Source organism: Poecilia formosa, unplaced genomic scaffold (genome assembly GCF_000485575.1).
Source record: "Poecilia formosa unplaced genomic scaffold, Poecilia_formosa-5.1.2 Scaffold48, whole genome shotgun sequence".
NCBI classification, from domain to species: Eukaryota; Metazoa; Chordata; class Actinopteri; order Cyprinodontiformes; family Poeciliidae; genus Poecilia; species Poecilia formosa.
In genome coordinates this window covers 324628-339570 of record NW_006799987.1, presented here as the reverse complement: position 1 = coordinate 339570, position 14943 = coordinate 324628, and the positions used below count along the sequence as shown (strand labels likewise).

Here is a 14943-nt window from a genome sequence, read left to right as displayed (position 1 = left end):
CCACCAGCTGCCACCACCAGCTGCCACCACCAGCTGCCACCACCAGCTGCCACCACCTGCTGCCACCACCTGCTGCCACCACCTGAGCTTCCTGTCTCTCCTTCCATTCTGCCGTTTATTGACGGGTTTTTTCTCTGCAGGTGTATAAGAGCGCCAGTAAAAGGAAAGCTCACATCCTGAAGAACCACCCGGGGGCGGAGTTACCGCCCAGCATCCGAAAGCTGCGCCCGGCTGCTCCCGGGGAGCCGGACCCGATGCTGAGCACCCATACCCAGCTGACCGGGACCATAGCAACCGCGCCGGTCTGCTGCCCACACTGCGCCAAGCAATACAGCAGCAAGGTGAGCAGGTTCATCAGCCAGGTCGTCTCCTCACTAAGAAGCAGGGATTTCTAACAAAACAACTTTATTTTTTTTCCAGACTAAGATGGTGCAGCACATCAGGAAGAAGCATCCGGAGTTCGCCCAGTTGGCCAACACCATCCACTCTCCTCTGACCACGGCGGTGGTCGCTCCGGCAGTCATCACCGCCGATGGTGCAACGGCAGAGGCTGTGGTGGTGAGAAGGAACGCTCCTCAGAAAGACTCACTGAACGCAGAGAATAAACGTTTACCATTCATCCAGAGGAGATAAACACTCAAACAGATGGATGGATGGATGATGGATGGATGGATGGATGGATGGATGGATGGATGGATGATGGATGGATGATGGATGGATGGATGGATGGATGGATGGATGGATGGATGGATGGATGAGTGAACAGATTCATTCATTCACTGATGAACTAACTGACTGGATCTTTCAGACTAAATGAAAAAAAATCAGAACATTTCTCTTCACTCTGATTTCTTTCCTGGATTCTTGGGTCAAATGTTTTGCTTTTTTGCGTCAGACCACCGACCTGCTGACCCAGGCCATGACGGAGCTCTCCCAGACGCTGACCACAGACTACCGGACCTCCCAGGGAGACTACCAGCGGATCCAGTACATCCCAGTGTCCCAGGCAGGCGGCGGCCTGGCGCAGCCGCAGCACATCCAGCTGCAGGTCGTCCAGGTTGCGCCGGTAAGAAGACAACCAGCCAGGCCATGAATAAAAACAGAAATACATTTTTTATTATACCAGATAATAATAAAACCTGTTTATTATTATTAATGCTTTGGTGCAGAAAACTGATTGAAAATCGATCAATTTACTGCATGTTTACGTCTGTTAAGGCTCAGATGGAACGGCACTGAAAGCAGCCCTTTAAACCATTCAGACGAACACAACAGAGACAGATGACTGATTACCCGTGATAATAACTCAGAAATAGTCCAAATAGTTTGGATGTATTTTATTTCTTTCCTACTTATGGAAAGTTTATATCATAGGTTTGTTGTGCCTTTCTATACTAAAGAAAAAGATATAAAACCTCTGATATTTCACAACGAGATATTAACATTAATGGAAAAACCTTATATAATTTTGTGTTAAAGCAGAAAGTACGGCGACCACCGTAAGAAAGGTTTACAGTATCAATTATGCCGCATGAACTATCAGTAGATTATTGGGAGGGAACGCAAAAGAAAAAAAATTCCCCATGTCCCGTGGAGGGCTCCGTAAGATACTGTTTCTGACTTTATAAAAAAAATATTTACAAATGACAGAAAATATTTTCAAAAAGTGGCTTTTGTATCAATCATTCCTTCTATTAGTTGTACATCAGAATGTTATGGCTGAGCTGTGAGAATTTTCTTTTTTAATTTCCAGTATTTCTTTGTTTCACTAACAGGAACATATTATGAAAAAGTCACATTTTACACATTTTTGTACATCTTTTGGGTTTCAACTGCTTCTAAAAACAAGCTGTTTGTTTCTTCTAAAAACAAACAGAAAAAGACAAACACCTGGCTGTTTATGGCAATAAGTAAATGTTTTTTGGTGTCTGAAAAATGAGCAGTTTCAAAAACCTCCAGAATGTAGCGTCACAAATGAGCAGTTACCTAGCAACCCCTGTGGAATTCAGGCCGTTACCTAGCAACCCAAACTGAACTCCAGCACGTGTCTTTTCTGCTGGAAAAGACACGTTCTTTGGTCAGAGGAGTTCAAATAGGCAGAACAGAGCAGACTAGAATCTCATTAACTAAGAATAATTTCATGCTAAAAAATGTAATGAACGTTTTGTACCTGTCTTAAGCTGTCTAAGGAAGCGTAATATGCCACCTTTGAATCCTAAAAGTGTGGTAGATTTGATGAGATTGATGAAGGAGTTGTGCTTCTCTGCGTCTGCAGGCCTCCTCGCCTCACTCCCAGGCCCAGACAGTCGATGTGAACCAGCTGCACGACCCCCACGGCTACAGCCAGCACTCCATCCAGGTGCAACACATCCAGGTGTCGGAGTCCTCCGGCGCCGCTCAAGCCGCCACGCAGGTAAATAACTAGACCTCATCCTGCAGCACGATTATACGTCTCCATTGGTTTACGTTGAGCGTCCCTCCAGGGAAACAGTCAGCCTCTAAGCCCCGCCTCCCAGCAGCCCAATCAGGAGCTGAGCCCCGCCCAGCTGACCCCCGTCACTCTGGCTCAAGGTCACGCCCTGCAGACCACCACCTCCCAGCAGCAGGGGGCGGTGCAGCACGCCTACATCCCTGGAAACTGGAACTACAGAGGCTACTGTGAGTGACTCTAAATGCACAGCTCTTCCTCTCCTTCTCTTTGGATCCATGAGAATAAAAAGTCAACCCCAAACTGTTCCAGCGTCGGAGATCCAGATGATGGCGCTACCTCATGCACAGTACGTGATCGCAGAGCCAGGCACGCCCGCGTCTGGGGTCAACAGCAGCCAGGTGAAGACGGTGAGTCCCCAGTCAAACCGAATCTACCAGAACACACACATCCTATGACAAACTGACTAAACTATCGTTTCCTTGACGACCGCATGCGACTTTCCACATGGTGGCAGCTTTATTTGTAATTTATAATAAAACTTAATTTATGGAGCTGAATTTTTTTTTATTTGTCTCTCAGGCGCACTTCGTCATCTCTGATGGTCAGGCTGACCTGGAGACGAAGCAGGCGGCTCCTCAGAGCGCGACCCAGACCCAGACCGACCAGCTGGATCCCCCGCCTGCCACCCAGCAGGCCGCCACGCAGTACATCATCACCACCACGACCAACGGCAGTGGCACCGGCGAAGTCCACATCACCAAGCCGTGACCTCTGGGCGTTTCTGCTGGTCTAACTGAAGAGTCGCGGCGTGGATCTGTTTATAGGAAGCGAAACGCTCCCAGCACAGTTTTATGTGTCTGAATGTTAATGAGCTGCTGCCAGAACTTTATCAGGACATTTAAACAAAGTTTCCATTTAGGACTGAAAACACAGGTGACGATGACGACGACGGGGGAAAACACACTACTTCAGACATCATGCACTGGAAAATTAAACTGAGTTGTACTTTCTGGATTTAAAAAAAAATAAAAATAAATGAAGTGAACCTCTGTTTTAATCCAGGTTTATGTTACATAAATATTAGGATTTTATTCGTGAATGACGTGAAAACCCGGTTAGAGATGTTACAATCATGCAGGGACGTGTCGTCTGTTGGATGTTACCGCACAGTGTTGTTGATTTTTGTGAATTTTCTCCCATCAGTTTCCTCTCCTGACGGTTTTTGTTTGCCAGCTGGATCGTCTGAGATATTTTACGATCGGAATCTGTTGTCTTTGTCATCAGTTTTTTATAATAAAATGTTGGAAAAACAAACACGGTTCATGCGTTGCTCTTCAAAATCGTTCCGTTTTAATCTTTTAGTCTGTGGCTGATTTAGGTTAAAGGTCATGAAAATGTACATTTAATTGCTTAATGTTGATTAAAGGGGCTTTATTATGTATTTTCCAGACAGGGCATTTTTTATATAATCAAGCATTGTCGTGACTACTTCCTGAAGGCGGAGTCTCTTACGAAGAGCAGGAGCTTCTTAAAGAGACAGAGACCCAATTTCTAGTCAAATTTCTTAGTGAGATATGTTTAATATTTATGGCATTTTTATAACAACTGAAGGTAACAGTGAGTGAGTTAAAATGGTTCTATGTGCCTGGAAAATACATAATACTCTCCAATTTTGTAATCACATTTTGCCTTTTTGTCCTCTCTCCTCCCAATAGTAATATGTAATTCCTCCTGCTATTTATTTTAATGACTTAAACAAAAAAGCTATTATTTTTATTATTACATTAAAACAGTTTCAGTTATTTAGACATGGCTGCAGCACCTAAAAAGAGCTTAAATAATCTATTTCTGCTTTAATAAAAACAGCATTTTGTGAATGGGAATCTCATTCACAGTGTAATTCTAATTTTAAACGCTAGATGGCAGCATGACTCCATACGTCAGTGAATATCAATGAGATGTAAACTAAAAAAACACTTAATAAAAATTTGTCAGATATTCTTGATAGATTCAGTTTAAAAGGAAAAGAAAATATTACAGAATTAATCAATACAAGAATGATTGTAAATAATAAAAACCATAAAATTATAATGAAATGTAGAAGGAACCTGATAATTTAGGACGTATCCAGACCAAGCAATTAATCTCAAACAGGACCTCCGAGTAATTCCACGCTTGATGTATTATACTATTATATTTTTCCTTTAACAGTGAATCAGGGGAGAGCGCGAACGCAGTCCCCCACTACCAGAAATTATGCAGTCGAGATTCCCACATTTGGGGAATTCGCAGGGGTCAGCACAACCGGAGTGCAATGGCTGAGCCTCACCCTGGGTGAACCACCTTCATGATCATGGTATCTCCCCTGCCAGGTAAGTATGAGTTGCTATTCTCGCTCGCCGGCATCTCTTTCGCAGACATACCCATATGACTCACGGTGCCAACACATTTTAAAAACCAAAATAGATCCGGCAGGCTTCCCTGCGACTCTAGCTAAAACATACTGGATAACTGGGTTATAGAAACGAGGGAAAATGTTAGATTTAATGTTTAAAATAACGTTTGATTACCCATAATGCAACGCTGTAATAGCTTTGCTAAAGCTAACAAATTGCTGACACGTTTCTACTCTTTCCAGCTTCCACTATAGCTCCAAAAACCAACCAGATGGATCACGATTTAAACAAACATCAGCATGATAGTATTTAATAAATATAACATGCAATACTTAATTATTTTTTCTTTAATTTAAAATTAAATTTCTCCGTGTTTCTTGGTGTGATGACGTCAGAAACAGGTCTGCTGCCACCTGCTGTTCGTTAGTGAAAACTGCATCCATCAGTGGGGAAACAAGACAAACTGCAGTTTTCAGACCTTCACACAACTGTAGTTCAGGACATGGGTACAAATTACAAGATTTTCCTCCCCAAGTTGATGATAGAATATTAAAATCTACAATTTTTGGTCAAAATTTATTTAAATAATATAAGATGTGGATGTTTTGTGATTGATGGCAGGTAAACCCATTAACTTATGGAGGAACTACTAAAACCAGAGCCTGGAGGCAATGTTGCTGTACTACTTTCTTGGTGCTAGAAATCAGGACTTATGTTAAATTTAAGGCTGAAAATACAGTTTGGATTCCTGCAATGCAATGCTGCATTAGCCTAGCTGGAGTTAAATGAGAAAGAGTATATTATTTATATTTTAAACACTCTAGGCCAGTGTTTTTCAACCCTGGTCCTCAAGGCACACTGTCCTACATGTTTTAGGTATTTCGCTGCTTCAACACACATTATTTCAATTGATGGCTGATTAACAAGCTTTTTTCTGAACTGCAATCATTTAAATGTGGTGTGTTAAAGCAGGGAAACATCTAAAACATGCAGGGCAGTGTGCCTTGAGGACCAGGGTTGGGAAACACTGCTCTAGGCAACTTATCTAAGCTCACAAGAAACATAAAACACATGAACATGTTGTTTTATGTTTAAAGCTACATTTAAGTATGAAAATTGTCACAGCAAAGAGATATTAAGGCATTAAGATTCTAAAAAAAATCCTCCTTCAGTTTAAAATCAATAAATGTACCCTCTCTATGATGTCGTTAGAGCTTTCTAGAATTTTTTAAGAATTCTCAGTACTTTATATGAAAGTTTTTCAATTCTGATTACTGTTCCTAATGGCACTCCATAGATTAGTGCCTAAAAACAACCAGCGTGAAACACCTTTAGATCTCCGGGGCTACAGTTGGTTGAGTAGTTTGTGAGTCAGAAACTGTTTCTGGGTGGAGTTGGGCTCACTCTCCACTCCGATCCTTTTAACACATTCCTGTCTGGCTGGAATGCAGTGAAGGGAGTAAAACACCAAAACAAATCCTCCAGTCGGGCCTGTTCAACTGGCTCGCTCAGTCGAATCATGTTTTAAACCGGTGGACATTAAAACAGCAGATGGCTTGGCCGCAGATTCAACCACCATCTCACCCCAAGGGTCAGAGGGCAGCTGGACTGGAGGGGACGGGAGGCTGGGAGTGGACCAGTAAACCAATGAGGGAGCAGAGGGAGGATGGCAAGGGAGCAGCAACAGACAACCAGCAACAATGGAGGACTCTCAACAGGTGACCCGCGTTCAAACAACCAGAAATGTTTCACTGCGACTAGGAATGTTTCAGAAATCTGTCAACATCCAGCAGCTCTTAACAGGTGGATCCTCGTTTGTTTAACGTTTGACAGCTTGTCACTCATTTTAAGAAACAGTTCGGATTTGATTTCAAGTTCATCGTGTGGCCCACTTCCTCCGAGTTAAACCCGAGAAATTAAAATTCACCTTGCTCCAGGTTCGTACATCATATATACAAACTGGGGAGAGTAAAAGTCATCCCAGTTCACCAGAATAGCTGGAACCACTCCCAGTAACGAACTACAGAAAACACCAAATCAGTGTTTTCTGAATGAAAGGCCATAATCTGGCCAGGACGATCTGGCACTGCCAGTCTGTCACATGCTCAAGGAAATATCCTGACTTAAGTTCTCAGTTTTCATATAATTCCTGATGGATTTAATCATTTTATAAACATCAGTGATGAAAGCATCCATGTTTTTAGTGAAAACTCCAGACTTTTCTACCAGGACAAAGGTCAAGGCTTGTGCTTCATGTGACTTTCTCTGCATTTTGGCACTAAGTGGAATTTATATCAAAGTGTATAAAAGATAAAATAAAATAAAAAATGCTGAAACTCAAAAATTTTGATTGATCTAAAAAAAAAAATTGAATTCTTTTGAGAACTCTTGAGAAATTTTCTAAAAAAAAAATCTAGGAAATTTCTGTTTTTCTAGAAAATTTGAGAGATGTTTGAAATGTTTTTATCTCCAAAGTTTGAAAACCGTCCTTTAAAATCCTTCAATAGTGCTTGATTTTTTTTTTTTATTATTTTATGTTTGGCGCTTCTAACACTGTTGCACCCAAGATGCAGAGCAATATTGTTCACACTAAAACCACTACCAATAACAGATAAAAAAAATTAAACTGTGTGTCTCTTTTACAAAAAATAATAATAAAAAGCTGTACTTAAGTTTAAGGGCGTTCGTACGTTTCATCTGCTTTGTTAAAGTTTCAAGGCAAATATCTTCCTTTTTTCTAACAACTTCTATTAATTTTATTTGCATTTATCCAGTTATTCCTGTATTTCTCCTTTCCAGTTTAATAAAGATCCTAAGTGAAGCTCAGCCCGGAGGAAGGTTTTGGTCCCGGACTCTGAAAACTGTCTGCTGCTTCGCCCCGGTGGCTGCAGTGTGGTTTGCCTGCCAGCTGGAGGCGCTGCCGGGCCCCACTCTGCCGCAGCAGGACGCGTGCTGCAGGCTGCTCTTACTGTGTTTACTGTGGGCAGTTCTGGCTGGAGCTATTTACGCCCTGAAAGGCTGCCTGCAGCCAGAACCGAACCGGGTGAGCAAAGCTGAAGAAACACAGTCATATTTACTGGTTTTAAACATTTAATTTGCTCATTCTATAAATGTTTTTACACTTTTTACACGTTGAAATTCAAGCAATTTCAAGAACTCTAATGGAAAGTTTTCTAACTTTTCCATCACACCTTGGAGTTAAAAATGAACTTAGGAAGACATTTTCAATTCACTATTTTAAGGTATAATTTATATGATGTATTTAGGGGCGTTGTTGATAAAAAAAGAGGAGTAAATTTACGCCAACATTTTTTAGATTAGTCTCAGACAATATCTCAACAAAACAAGAAAATTCTCTGAGCTTGAAAAGCTAAAAAAATTGCTAGAATCTTAAACATTTTAAAGTTAATTTCAGAAATTTTCTAGAAAATTTTGGAAATTTCAGAGCTTGATTATTCAACTTTTCAAACTAAGACATTTTTCTAAAGTCAAAAACTTTTGAAACTTTTGAAGGCTTCTGCAAAATTTAACAAACAAAACTCTACAAAGATGTTCCGTTAAGTTTTGTAGCATTTAGTAAATATAAATAATTTCTACTCTGATTTAACTTCAGACAGCAAACAAAAAATCTGTGTAACTGTAAACGTTTTCCTAATTTAGGCTTTTAATCAACTTTATTATAAAACTCTGCACTTTCAAGGACTTTATACAGAAATTAAGCACTTTCCAAACCATGAAAACCTATTTTTTTTAGGTTTTCATGAACCTAAAAAAATTAGGTTCATGAAAACCTAATTTCATGAACCTAATTAAACCTAATTCAAAGTTCTTCAAAGTGTGCTTTGAAGCACACTTACGAAGCTGATATGTTTTCAGCAGGAACCTCCACAGAAGAAACAGCAGCTGGTTGAGCCTGAAATCAGCAAACATCTTAATTCATGGTGAAGTTTTAATATTTTAGATTCATTTCTAGCTTCATTTACCACCAGTTGTGTAAAATAATAATTATTTTTGTATTTCCATTTCCTTTAAACTGCAGCCCGCTCTCCGGGCCGCCCCCGGTTTGCACCCCGCAGGTCTCGGTTCCTCTGACCCGGGCCCTGACGGACAGTCTGCTGCTGTGTGTGCTCCAGGAGCCGCTGCAGGACCCCGCAGTGTCCCACATTGAGGCTCTCCGCTCCAGGCTGCAGGTGAGACAGAGAACCAAGCGACACCGACGCCTCAGGCAACATTTGTGTTTTTAATCACGGATCGGTTTGAAGTATTCAGCTTGGAAATATGAAAAGGGAAGACATGTTCCTCTCAGGATTACACAGATTTCCCCCCCTGTTTTTAGCCTCAGGCAGAACAGAACTGCCGCTGTTTTGTATTCTGAATAAAAAAAGCGTCTTCATCTGAATCCTGTCCCTGCAGGCGGTGGCTGTCACCCTGGAGAAGGTGAACTTTGGCCCGGAGGCGATGCTGGAGGAGGCGGGCCGAGGCTCCGCGCTAACGGACAAACTGAAGCTGCTCTGCGCCTACCTGCAGCAGAGGTCAGTACCACCGAGCCCGGCCACACAGGGAGTTAGCCAAGTATATAAGTAAACAATGTAACCGTTCAAATTAAATAACCATATTTATTGATCCAAAATAAATACAAATGACGACGTGTTAGTGTGCACGAGACACCAGAAAATGGTTAGATTAGCATAAACTTTAGCTCAAGCTAGCTAAAGCTAATGCTTTCAACATTTTAAATATATTTCTTTAAATGTAAAATCAGATTAATTCTCGAAATTTCAACTCCTGCTCAGACAACATGTCCAATTTTTGGCTGAAATCAGACGTTTTTCTGTGTGCGCGCCTCCACTTCTACATTAACGTTTTTGTCCCCAAAGCTACCCGCACGCGCAGTAGAAGAACGCTGACGTCACCCAGCAGCGCTCTGTTTACGGAAGTAATAATGGCCGCTAGGTTTATGGGTCAATTTTATAGTTTATTCAGCAATGGGAGCCGACTTTATAGTCGCAAGATAATAACAAAATAAAGAAAGCAAATAAAAAAGCATAATTAATCATTATAAATGATAAATAATGAAATAATCATTATAAGTAAAACGTATTATTATTACTATATTGTTAAATTATTTGTTCCTATAATTTTTTGTTTCCTGTGGTCCTTTAAAGTGTTTATTTTATTAATTCATCAAACTTTCTTAAGGTTTTTTTAAACCTGGTCCCCTTTTCACTCATTTGGAGTCTGAATTTTCAGAGGAATAATGCTCCTGCAACCCACAAGTTGCTCGCGTTGTCTGGTTGCTGAAAGCAAGCAATCTGCAGAGTCAAGCATCTGAGGAACACTTAAAAAATGTGGGGAAAAAAAGGTTCAACAATATAAAAATAATCTAAAAGGAATTAAAAACAAAACAAAGCTCCAAAGTATTAAACAAAGCATGTCAAATCATAAAGAAAAACACTTTCATTATGTGAATGATTGAGAATCGTTCCCCTCTCACAGGACGGCATCCCTCCAGGTTCTGGTCCAGGTCCAGAGGGACTTTGAGTCCAGCGTTGAGGACTTGCTGCAGGGTCTGGACGGGCTCTGGACCCAGCTGGAGGAGCTCCACGCTGGAGTGACGCTCACCAAAAAGGACAGCCTGGGCAGCAGAGACCTGACTTTGGTTCAGGAAGACGCTGAGGTAAGCAGCACAGACTGCTGCTTAATTAACAATAATTAACATTTTATCGTTAATTATCTTGTCACTTTGTGTCCCAGAGCTTGGTGTCAGTGTTGGCTCAGTACCGGACCAAACTGCAGTCCTGTCAGGCTCACCTGAAAGGCTGCACACAGCTCCTACAGGTGCAACTTTCCTCCCAACACAACAAGTCTTTGATGTTTTCTATTTTTTTGGCTGAAAGTATTTTGTTTTGCTTCCTCAGGAGCTAACCTGGAGTCACGCTCACATCAACACCAAAGTGAACTGCGGCTGCGAGTCCGTCTGGCCCGAGCTTTTGCTTCAGTCCAACATCGAACAGGTACCTTAAACTTTGAAAGAAAAGATGATTAGATTTATTCAGGGTGCCAGAGCATCATTAAAACATCTTAATTTATTTTTTTTTAAAAAGCTAAGTTTGCTTTGAATACATTATTCCCAAATTCTAGATTTTGTGGTCCCAGATTAATCTCGTATGTTGTATAAAGCTTTTTTTCTCGTGAGATATTTCTGTCAGGCAGGCTTAATATCAATGGCATATTAACAGCTATAAATGCAATGGAAACAGAGAGAGGAGAAAAACTAGCTAGCCAGCTAAAAAAGTGAGTGTCCGTATGGTTTAAGTGCAAATTTATCACTAGTTGGCTAGACAATGTTTTTGGCATTGGATCACTTCTGCTGCCAACCCATACAATGTTAGCTGCTAACATATGCTTGCTAGCTTGCGAAGGTATATTGGCAGCTATATATACAGTGGAAATGGAGGGAGAAACCTAGCTAAGACAAGCCAACTAACTAGCTTGCAAGGTAGCTTTTCTGTGTCTATCATGGTTTGTGTGCTAATTTGTCAGCAGTGGGCTAACTGCTAATATACCCAATATACCCTGCAAATATATATGCAGTGGAAATGAAGTTAGGAGAAAAACTAGCTTGCTAAAAATTAGATAGCTAGCTAAAACAAGCAAGCTAGCTAGCTTCAAAGAAGATTACTGAATATGGAAATAGGTTTTAATAGGGAATTGAAATTTGAGAATGTGGTTGCTCACTTAATAGTAATGAAGGAAAAGGGAAGAAGTTTTTTTTTTTTTTTTAAATACTGGGCTCATTAGGAGAATTTGAGGAAGAAGTTTTAGGATCCAACAGATGGCAGCAGTGCAACAGTAATGGATGCAAACTGCCATTAAAATTTAAAGACGGAGGCGAAACTCTACTGCTAGTTAGCTCGCTTATTGTGTCTGTCAAAGTTTAAGTGCAAATTTCCAGCACGCTTCTCCACCACTGGAGCAGTTTTGTTGCTACATTCATTCTGTACCAACAAGCACTACAGGGGTTAAGGCATCTTCCTTTGTGCATTTCTGACATGATACAGATCTTAAATTTGAATCATAATGGTCTTAAAAAGTCTTAAATTTGAGTTGCAGAAGAAACCCTGTTATTTAAACTCATTTCTTCCTGCAGTTTGACAAAGTTCAGGAGAATTTCAGCTCTCTGGAGCAGCAGACTGCCACCTTTAAGACCCACCTGGAGGGACTTGGAATAGACCATCAGGACGAACCTGTCGGGCCGCTCGCTGCTGCTAACAGAACCAATGTGGTTCCCTCCCTGCTGAACCCCCTTCATAACGTGGATTTGCCTCTGAGGACTTCAACCCCCATAGAAACGAAGAAATACTCCCATTTATCGCTGCGCGAGAGGTCGGCCCTCAAGTTCTCCTCCACGATGGGATGCTTACCCAAACCTGGAAAAAAGAAATGATTTTATTTACCTGGAAGATTCATTGTAACTCATGTTTTATAATCAGAACTGCTTTAATTTATAAAATGTTTTGCAGATGTTGATCATCTGCTGGCTGCCTCTGAATTAAGTATTTATTTTTATGTTGCTTTCTTTGTACAGGATGCAGCTTGTGTATATCAGCTTCAGTGATGACAGTTCAATATTTTGAACACTAGGGGGCAGACTTACACCAGATGTTACAACGATGCACAGCTCAGCATTTCTTCAAGACTAAAAGTGAAAAAGATTTGACTAATTCTTTTTAAAAGCACATCTTTCTTCCAATTTTAAAAAAGAAAATGCTATTTACTGATTTGCTCTAAAAACACAGAATGAGTTTCAAGCTGAGAAAGTTTTAAAGAAAAATATTTTCAGCACATTTTCCTCATAAAAAGTGAGAAAATATCTTTATTCATGACGCAACTCTAAGCAGTTTATGATATTCTTTTAATTAATTAGTCGAGCTTAACTCTGTATTTTATGGTTCTTGCTTGCAGCAGTTTGAGATTTATGTAAAAATAAATGCATTAAATTATTTATTACTTCAAATATGTGTTTCTTGTATCATTTTAAAGTTTTTTTTCCCATCAATTCATCAAACTTTCAAAAGATTTTTGGAAACCTGGTCACTTTTTCACCCATTTGGAGTCTGAATTTTGAGAGGAATGTTGCTCCTCTGACTCACAAATTGCTCATGTTGTAGTTCCTGAATGCAAGGAATCTGCAGAGGCAAGCAATTTAGAGACGGTGCTCAAAAAGTAAGAGAGAAAGGTTCAACAATAAAAAACAGTCCAAAAGCAAAACAAAATCCCAAAGTAACAAATGAATGGAAAACATTTTCAATTACACCGAACACAACAAAACATGAAGACACAACCAGAAAACTACTCAGAAAATTAGAAAAGTAAACGAAAATCTAATTTAAATACACAATAGAGCACAAAAAATTAACTTTGAATGCAATCAAAAATGAAAAGGCTTCTTAGTAGATTAATTTCCTGCCAGGTCTCCAGTCTTGAACAACATGCAGCCAAGAACCGAATCAGAAAACACCTGGGATGTGATTCACTAGCAGTTCTCCTCTTCGCCACTAGGTGGCACAGCAGGATAAGACAGAGAAACATGAAACAGAAGAAAAATCTCAATGGTCGTTGTATTTTATGTAGCTGGTAAGAAACCCACCAATAAATGTTCCTGGATTTTAACCACGGTGGAAATTGATAATAAATCCAGGAAGAAAATTATTAAAACTTTTAGCTGTTGGGAGAATAAACCAAGTCTGGTAATCTCAACCTGATTGAGCTTCTGCACAACTTTAAACTGAAATTTTATGATTTTAATCAAGACTGTTGGAGACACATAAACCTCTAAAACCCCCAAGAGAATCTGAACCAGAATTTAAAAATAGATTCCTTTGGCTTTACTAACACTGCAAAAACACAAAGTCTCATCAAGTCCTTTTACTTGTTTCCACTTTAAAGATCTTTAAAAATAAAGACAAAACTAGCATACAAGTAATGTTTCAGCAACATATGGGAGCTTGTTTTGAGTCAACAATTTCTTCATTTTGAACAAAATAGTAGCTTTTTCATGAATAAGACATTTTCCTCATAAGCAAAAAAATCTTAACCTAATTAAAATCTTTTCTTTTATCAAAAATGAAGAATTAGAGTTAAAACAAAATACCATATCGCACTGAAAAGTTAGTTATAAGTTAGTTTTGTCTTATTCCATGTGTATTAAAGTATTTGCATTTGAAAGTAAACAAGAATGAATGTTTTTGTGTTTTTGCAGTGTAGTTTTAATCCAAAAGAGGAACATTTTGCTGAAAAAAAATTAAATTACCGTTTGTTTAAACATTTAGAAGTATTTAAAAACTAAAAGGTGAAACAATGTCCACATGAACACATCTGTTTTCAGTGTAAAGTTGGCCGCTGAAATGAGCAGCAAACCAAATATTACAATCATCGTCTTTGGTTTTTGATTAGATTTGGACACATATCTCTGCTTCAGCACTCGGATCAAATAAGTCGTCATTATCATGGAGTGCTGCAACCTGATGTCATACCGACGGGTCCAGTGCCAAAAACTCGAGTTTCAGACTCGTTATCTGGAGTTTTTAATGTTGCTGGAGTCCAGCATGTTTCCAGAGTAAAATGTGATCAGGATTTTATCAAAAAAAAAAAAAAGCTTAAACCTCATCTGTTTTGAATGACAAAAGAACCCATTGTTTCAAAGTTCACATTTTGTTCTCCACTGTTTCTAAAAACAGCCCAAGCACTTAAAGAAAAGGGAAAAAAATCACCCAGTTGGTCTTTAGACCATTTTCTGGGGTCTGGAAAATGAGCTGTTTCAAAAACCTCCAGAATGTAACATTACATTCCACCGTTACCTAGCAACCTCCGCTGAGCCCAATGCCGTTACCTAGCAACCCAAGCTGAGCTCCACCACGTTTGGTCAGCTGGTTTTACTGCTGTATAATGGCTGCTCTTTGTTGACTTACCATTCAGAAACCACTTGCTGCATTCTTGTTGGTTGTGCAGGAGGTGCTACTAATGCTTTTCAAAAATGTACAGTTGTATAATTGCACATTTTCATGTGCGAGTTTAAACATTCAGCTTGTTTGAATTTAAAGTGACAAGAGATCC

At 39.8% G+C, this 14943-nt stretch overlaps 2 protein-coding genes across 6 annotated transcripts in view; both read left to right on the top strand.

The window, feature by feature from the left end:
* The window catches only part of prdm10 (PR domain containing 10), a 16508-nt gene extending 13060 nt beyond the window's left edge, over positions 1-3448 (top strand). For 3 of the 4 annotated variants that reach the window (XM_007552326.2, XM_007552325.2, XM_016671648.1), the window contains 7 exons: positions 141-341; positions 421-558; positions 896-1066; positions 2276-2413; positions 2484-2658; positions 2741-2838; positions 3011-3199. In XM_007552326.2, coding sequence (XP_007552388.1) covers positions 141-341; positions 421-558; positions 896-1066; positions 2276-2413; positions 2484-2658; positions 2741-2838; positions 3011-3199 — 1110 coding nt within the window. Of the gene's footprint in view, positions 1-140; positions 342-420; positions 559-895; positions 1067-2275; positions 2414-2483; positions 2659-2740; positions 2839-3010 lie in introns of all 4 variants that reach the window. The other variant, XM_016671649.1, reaches the window with a different exon arrangement.
* A 2697-nt stretch (positions 3449-6145) lies between these two features.
* Positions 6146-12377, top strand: LOC103138213 (uncharacterized). 2 transcript variants are annotated; one of them, XM_007552324.2, is made up of 9 exons: positions 6146-6545; positions 7627-7870; positions 8707-8768; positions 8867-9017; positions 9241-9359; positions 10324-10504; positions 10582-10665; positions 10746-10841; positions 11978-12377. In XM_007552324.2, the coding sequence occupies exons 1-9, from the start codon at positions 6379-6381 to the stop codon at positions 12272-12274; spliced, it is 1401 nt and encodes a 466-aa protein (XP_007552386.1). In that variant the 5' UTR covers positions 6146-6378; the 3' UTR covers positions 12275-12377. The 2 variants fall into 2 exon arrangements, with proteins under 2 accessions (XP_007552386.1, XP_007552385.1); XM_007552323.2 differs by having other exon boundaries at positions 8704-8768.
* The last annotated feature ends 2566 nt before the right edge of the window (positions 12378-14943 follow it).

What these genes read in the sequence shown, in the direction of transcription:
- LOC103138213 (XM_007552323.2), top strand. Translation starts at nt 6,379, where the DNA reads ATGGCTTGGCCGCAGATTCAACCACCATCTCACCCCAAGGGTCAGAGG. An exon ending in TGCGCCTACCTGCAGCAGAG is followed by an intron (nt 9,360 to 10,323) that starts GTCAGTACCACC and finishes CCCCTCTCACAG; the next exon opens with GACGGCATCCCTCCAGGTTC. An exon ending in TTCAGTCCAACATCGAACAG is followed by an intron (nt 10,842 to 11,977) that starts GTACCTTAAACT and finishes TTCTTCCTGCAG; the next exon opens with TTTGACAAAGTTCAGGAGAA.